This window comes from Triticum urartu, chromosome 4 (assembly GCF_003073215.2).
Source record: "Triticum urartu cultivar G1812 chromosome 4, Tu2.1, whole genome shotgun sequence".
Lineage (NCBI taxonomy): Eukaryota > Viridiplantae > Streptophyta > Magnoliopsida > Poales > Poaceae > Triticum > Triticum urartu.
In genome coordinates, this window is record NC_053025.1 from 490,339,808 (window position 1) to 490,346,431 (window position 6,624).

The 6,624-nt window shown below is 54.5% G+C and overlaps 1 protein-coding gene across 2 annotated transcripts; it reads left to right on the forward strand.

Annotated features, from left to right (window-relative positions):
- The first annotated feature begins 2,521 nt into the window (after positions 1 to 2,521).
- LOC125552217 (myosin-binding protein 2) lies at positions 2,522 to 6,224 on the forward strand. 2 transcript variants are annotated; one of them, XM_048715707.1, is made up of 4 exons: positions 2,522 to 3,780; positions 3,877 to 4,095; positions 4,224 to 5,553; positions 5,665 to 6,224. In XM_048715707.1, exons 1-3 carry the CDS (start codon positions 2,802 to 2,804, stop codon positions 5,516 to 5,518), a joined length of 2,493 nt encoding a protein of 830 aa, XP_048571664.1. In that variant the 5' UTR covers positions 2,522 to 2,801; the 3' UTR covers positions 5,519 to 5,553; positions 5,665 to 6,224. The 2 variants fall into 2 exon arrangements, with proteins under 2 accessions (XP_048571664.1, XP_048571662.1); XM_048715705.1 differs by having other exon boundaries at positions 2,526 to 3,780; positions 4,221 to 5,553.
- The last annotated feature ends 400 nt before the right edge of the window (positions 6,225 to 6,624 follow it).

Consider the following 6,624-nt stretch of genomic DNA (forward strand, 5'->3'; position numbering starts at 1 on the left):
TCGGAAGCCGATGGGCGACCTCCATGGCCAAATATCCGGCCTCCCGAAGCTGGGTGATATCCTTCTCCTTGACGTTGGATGCCATCCACTTGCCTTGCGCTCCGGACATGGTTGGGGTGCTCTCTTGGGGCAGGAAAGACGAGAACTTGAGCGCTGGAGCTCGAGAGTGGGTAGGCGGAAAGAAAGAGGGTGTGGGTGAAAGAGGTGAATCCTTATCTCTGTATAAAAGCAGTGAATATCAAGGGCCTCCCCACTCGCCATAAAACTCGCCTATTCCTCAGGGGCCGTGCAGAGGGAGTCCTGGACTATGGGGTCCTCGGGCGTCCGGCCTGTTGGACATGGGCCGAACTGTTACGCCATAAAGATACAAGACCGAAGACTCTCACCCATGTCCGGATGGGACTCTCCTTGGCGTGGATGGCAAGTTTGATGTTCGGATATGAAGATTCCTTTCTCTATAACCGACTTTGTATAACCCTAGTCCCCTCCGATGTCTATATGAACCGGAGGGTTTAGTCCATGGAGACGATCATAATCATACAGGCTAGACTTCTAGGGTTTTAGCCATTACGATCTGGAGGTAGATCAACTCTTGTAATACTCATATTCATCAATATCAATCAAGCAGGAAGTATGGTATTACCTCCATAGAGAGGGCCCGAACCTGGGTAAACATCGTGTCCCCTGTCTCCTATTACCATCAACCTCAGATGCACAGTTCGGGACCCCCTACCCGAGATCCGTCGGTTTTGATACCGACAAGCATGTTGGCATGCTCAACTTTCACCCTGTTGCTACTTCTGTTGACACGAAGGCCAAGGTTTCTGCTCTTGAGGACTCGCCAGCGTCGGATGCTCCCTTCTACCGGTCCATCGTCGGTGCTCTTCAGTATTTGACTCTCACCCGACCGGATCTACAGTATGCTGTTCAGCAGGTGTGTCTCCACATGCACGCCCCTTGTGACTCCCATTGGACTCTCGTGAAGCAGATCCTCTGTTACATTCGTGGCACGATGACTCTTGGGTTCACCCTCACGGCGTCCACTTCTCTGGAGATGGTGGCCTACTCCGATGCAGACTGGGCTGGCTGCCCCGACACCCGTCGGTCCACCTCTGGCTACTGCGTTTACCTCGGTCCTTCACTCGTCTCGTGGTCATCCAAGCGACAACCCACGTTTTCGCACTCCAGTGCGGAGGCTGAGTACCGAGCTGTGGCTAACATTGTTACCGAGTGCACCTGGCTACGACAGTTACTTTAGGAGCTGCATCACGATGTCTCCCAGGCTACGGTTGTCTACTGCGACAACGTCTCTGCGGTGTACCTCTCCGCCAACTCCGTTCATCATCGCCGGACTAAGCACATTGAGCTGGACATTCACTTTGTGCGCGAGCAGGTGGCCCTTGGACGTATTCGGGTCCTCTGTGTTCCGACTGCACAATAGTTCGCCGATGTGATGACGAAGGGAATGTCGACTTCCACCTTCGAGGAGTTTCCTTCCAGTCTCTGCATAACTGGCACGGCTCCGGCTGCCCGGGGGAGGGGGGGGTTGAGTATATTGTGTACGTGTATATTATGTATTGGGCCCACCTCCCGTTTCCTTTGTATAGTCGAGGTTGTGGCCCCCCTCTGTACTCATATATACGTGTCTGGTGCACCGATCAATGCATTGCGATTGCACAACCTATTCTTCTCATTCTACATGTTCGATTACACATAGCTGTGACGATGCGACATTCAAACTTGGCCATTCGTGATCAACCATTCGAAACTAAAACTAGTCCATGTCATAATACACTTGTTAACTTCCTAAAAAGTCAAACAGTTTTGCTAAGTCTCGGTCGACTGAGACTTCGTTATGTCTGAGTCGACACATCTTCTTTTGATTTTGCACGGAGATTCATGCAAAAATTTGTTTTCAGTTTTTGTTTTTTCTTCTTATATGCTAGTATATCATCTGACTGAGGCTTGGTCGAGTGAGACTAGACACACCCAAAGTTAAAAGGCTTGCCCGGTGGGCGCGTATGACCGTATATCGGGCTGTGCTCTGCTGGGTTGGCTGGCGGACGAACCAAAGTTTGGCCAAAGGGGGCTGCATGCAGGACGAGCGCGGGGCCGTGCAATCAACTCCTTCCCACCCCGCTCCCCCACCCACAACGCAACGGCACCGCCTCCGCTCCTCGTTTTCTCGCGCTCCCGTCCCCGTTTGATGCATAGTGCCATGGTGGATTGGAGCATGTCAAACTTGAAAGCCTGGGGCCGTGACGAGGGCGGCTACGGATTAATTCTCTGATTTTGTAATGATAATGAAACTGACGACAGACTAAATCTGTTGTCTGTCACCCGAGAGCGAGGCCGATCCGCCGGATCGCGCGCGGTCGGGTTGGCCTCCTAGCGACGTCGTGCTCGGCACTACCCAACCGCGGTCTCGTCCATTTTCCAAGTAACCCAACCACGTACGTACACATTGGCTGGCTGGCTGGCACAACCATGAGCCGGAAGAATTCTAGCCTCGTCCTCCCCTGCATTCAAACGCGGATAGACAAAAAAACCAAAGCGTGCTCGCTCTCATGGGGTCCAATCCAATGGCCGCCCCGGCCTTTCTTCCCCCGCACAAAAGCTGAAAGCAGACAAGAAGAAAGCTTCAACACACGACTCCTCCAGCCACCCCCAACCCGATTCTTCCTTTCCTCGGTCGCGCTTGGCAGGCCGCCCGACTCCGATTCCCACGCACGCGCGCACGCCAAGATCGCGGTTTTCATGCCGCGGCCGCAGTAGCCAGGAGTAAGCTCAGGGCGGGAGCCATGGCGACGTCCTCGGCGGGCCGGTACGCGGCGGCGCTCCACCGGCGGACGCACCGGGTGACGTCCGCGCTGGCCTACGCGGCGCTCGAGTGGGTCCTCATCGCGCTGCTGCTCCTCAACGGCCTCCTCTCCCACGCCGTCGCCCGCTTCGCCGCCTACTTCCGCCTCCGCCCGCCCTGCCTCCTCTGCTCCCGCGCCGACCGCCTCTTCGGCGCCGAGCAGGAGGACGCCGATCAGGCGGCGGGCGACGCGCGCTGGCTGCGGGGGCTCCTCTGCGGCGCCCACGCGGCCGAGATCTCCGGGATGGGCTACTGCCTCCACCACCGCCGCCTCGTCGCCGACGCCGCCGACATGTGCGAGGGCTGCCTCTCTTCCTGGAAGAGGGAGATGATGCGGGACGCGGAGGAGGACGGCGCCGTGGTCTGCTCTTGCTGCAAAGCCCTCGTGCAGATTACTTCTTCACGCGCGCTGGAGGATCCTGCTGTACACCACAAGGCAGCCGAAGAAGAAGAACAAGATCAAGGCTACGTTCTGCTGGATCAAGAAGACCACGAAGACGAAGAAGAGGAGCAAAACGAAGAGGAAGCACAAGAACAACAAGGAGAGATCAAGGTGGCTGCCGTGGAGGACGAGTCCTTGGAATTCATGGCTCAGGGCGAAGAGATCACGCCTGAAGACGACGATCGCTTGGTGCCGGTGGTGGCACTCGATGAGATGACAATTGCCGACGATTCGGGTCTGCATCCGGATGCCCCTGGCTCTCAGCGGGACGACATGAATCGCACGGACGGTGAGCGTGATTCGGATGATCTTGATACCGCAGTGGTTCCGGAGGAGAAGAGGATGCTGGCTTCTTCGGTTGCAACGGCGCCTGCCACGGCCGAGAATTCCATTCGCCAAGATGATGAACTGGTTCTTGAAGATACTGTCGAAACTGGAGATTTCAGGACTGATGAAGGAGACATTGTTGTGCCTCAAGGTAATAACCTCTCCATTTGTTCCTCGGCCCGTTCAATTTTACTCAAGTCGATTACTGTCCCATCATCTCATGATTTTTGTTTGGTTCTACTTCTAGCCACTGAAGCAATTCCTGAAGATGGCAGCAAATCGGCAGAGGTGGAGACTAACTGCGAGGTGTCAATCGGGAGCGACATCTGCGAGCAGGAGCAAGATGGCCATGCTGCTCCGTTTCAAGAACTGGTGGCGCTGGAGGAGCTGTTTTCTCCATTGGAATATGCAGATGACCGGACATCACCACCGGAGATCCTCCATGAAACAGCCCCAGCCGAGCAAGGTAGCGGTACAATCATTGCAGACTGCTCTCACTTTTACTTTTGCTCCATGGAGATGCTTTCACTGTGACTCTGTCTGTCTGTCCACAACTTTAATTTGCTATTTATGTTTTGATGATTTGATCAGAAGCAAGTGAAGCAGAGCATGAGGCGACGGCGAGCCGGAGATTTGAGTACCAATCGAATGGCGAGAACGAGGAGGACGAAGACAGGGCACCGGAGACGCCCACCTACAGCTTTGCTGCCCAGAACTCCGGCAAAAGGTTCTTGCTCGAGAGGAAGCGGTCACTGTCCTTGTCCTTGGATGGCAGCGTGTCGAGCGAGGTCGAGTGTGCCGAGCCTTCCACCGTCGATCAGCTGAGATCCGCGCTGCAGGCGGAGCGAAAGACGCTCAGCGCCATGTACGCCGAGCTGGAGGAAGAGAGGAACGCCGCCGCCATCGCGACCAACCAGACGATGGCGATGATCAACCGGCTGCAGGAGGAGAAGGCCGCCATGCAGATGGAGGCGCTGCAGTACCAGAGGATGATGGAGGAGCAGTCCGAGTACGACCAGGAGGCGATGCAGCTGCTGACGGAGCTGGTCACCAAGAGGGAGAGGGAGAAGCAGGAGCTGGAGAGGGAGCTGGAGCTGTACAAGCAAAAGCTGCTGCAGTACGAGGACAGGGAGAGGAGGAGGATGCCGGCCTTCGAGGACAATGCGCGTAGCCCCGACGGCAATGGCACCTCTGCGTCGTCCAGCGGCGAGGACAGCGACGAGAATTCCGATGACTCCTGCGAGCTGGGCGAGTCTCCGAGCGGCAATCTTCAGAGCTCGCCGGACGCTGCTCTTAGCCCCAGGGCGGATCAAGAGAACACCGGTCATCTTGTGGCGCTGGATGACTCCTTGACGTACATGGAGATGGAGAGGCTGTCCATCTTGGAGGAGCTCAAGGCACTCGAGGAGCGGCTCTTCACGCTGGAAGACGACGATATCAACGGCAGCAATGCGGCTGCTGGCCTTTCCTCAGACGATCACGGTCCCCATTCGCCGGAGAATGGCCTCGCCGGCAACAAGGCCAGGTTTGAAGGCAGAGCTTCTGTTTCCAGAGGAAAGAGCCTCCTACCTCTCTTTGACGCGGTCGGTGACGAGAACGTCGACCGTGCACCACCAGCAGCCACCGATGGTTCGACGAAACCGGCCGTAGCCGTGTTCGCCAAAGAGCAGGAGAGGCTGGCGATAATCGAGGAGGTGGATCATGTGTACGAGAGGCTGCAAGCACTGGAGGCGGACAAGGAGTTCCTGAGGCACTGCATCAAGTCCCTCAAGAAAGGGGACAAGGGCATGCACCTTCTCCAGGAGATCCTGCAGCATCTTCGCGAGCTCCGGGGCGTGGAGCTTCATGCCAAGCACGCCGGCGATGCCATTGTTGCAAATTCAGCATAGCAGATCGATCTAGAATTCTAGACATATTATACGTGGTAAGTTTGTATCTTGTCTTCCTTAACTGCATTGGCATAGCTGAATTATTGTGGCTGTTTAATTACCTGCAGCAACAATGTGCTGAAACAAGAGATTATTGTGCTTTGCAGATTCAGTTGCTCGGCTATGGTGAGTCGATCGACTGGAATGGTCCGAGTAGTGGTGGATCTATGATATGGTCCCTTTCCCTTGTGCAAGATAATGGCTTGTGTTCAAGGGAACGCTTTGCTCGTCTGGCCTGCGGGGGGCTGCGCTGGTCCAGCATGGCCGGCTTTATGAATGATGTGGTTGGTGGTGGCAGGAATCATTAGGGCCTTCCCAAGCTTTCACCAAGCTGAATCATGGCGCCAGCTTCGGAGGCATGCGCACCACTTCAACTTCAACAGGACAGATGGATATATATATAGAGAGAGAGATGATCGGCAAAAGGGTAAAGGTGGCCCGGATGCAGATGTGGTGGATTTCCTATTTGGTTTCGCTTCTTTTTCCCTTTTCTTTCTTTCTTTTGGTTAAGTTTTCAGATTTGTTTGTGCAGAGGTGGAGAGCGTTCGAGTTTTTTGTGTTTTATATGAGGTTGTAGGCTTGCATGGTTGGTACGTACGTGTGGTTTGGTCTTTGTTTTGCACTTTGTAGCCAGTTTTGATGAAGAAGGAAGGCTCGTTGTGATGAACCCTGTTTCATTTGACATGGTGCTCTTCTCTCTGGTCCTTGATGCTTCTTCTGTGCATCATTCGACCCCTCCCGTCCGGTTCGTGTGCAAGCTGTCGATGTAATACAGCATAGTATATATCTTTATGGTGGCATGGCAGATGGCACCCTGAGGTTGCTCAATTATGCTGGCTTTGATGGGTGTCCTTGAGCTGTACATTACTATTGAGCCCTGGGAAGATTCTTGCATTACTCAAAAAGTTTAGGAATTACAATCACGTCCAACAATTACCAGGACATCTTCTGGAAACAGCGGTTCGACATTGCAACCAACCAAAATTAGCCGTGAAATGACTAGCACTATTACAGCCTCGACAAACATGAGTAATACAAGAAGCTCTTTCCTCATACTGCTGATGATA

Coding starts and splice junctions, on each gene's coding strand:
- LOC125552217 (XM_048715705.1), top strand. CDS start 2,802: ATGGCGACGTCCTCGGCGGGCCGGTACGCGGCGGCGCTCCACCGGCGG. Junction 3,781..3,876: donor AGACATTGTTGTGCCTCAAG/GTAATAACCTCT, acceptor TTCTACTTCTAG/CCACTGAAGCAATTCCTGAA. Junction 4,096..4,220: donor AACAGCCCCAGCCGAGCAAG/GTAGCGGTACAA, acceptor TGATTTGATCAG/AAGCAAGTGAAGCAGAGCAT.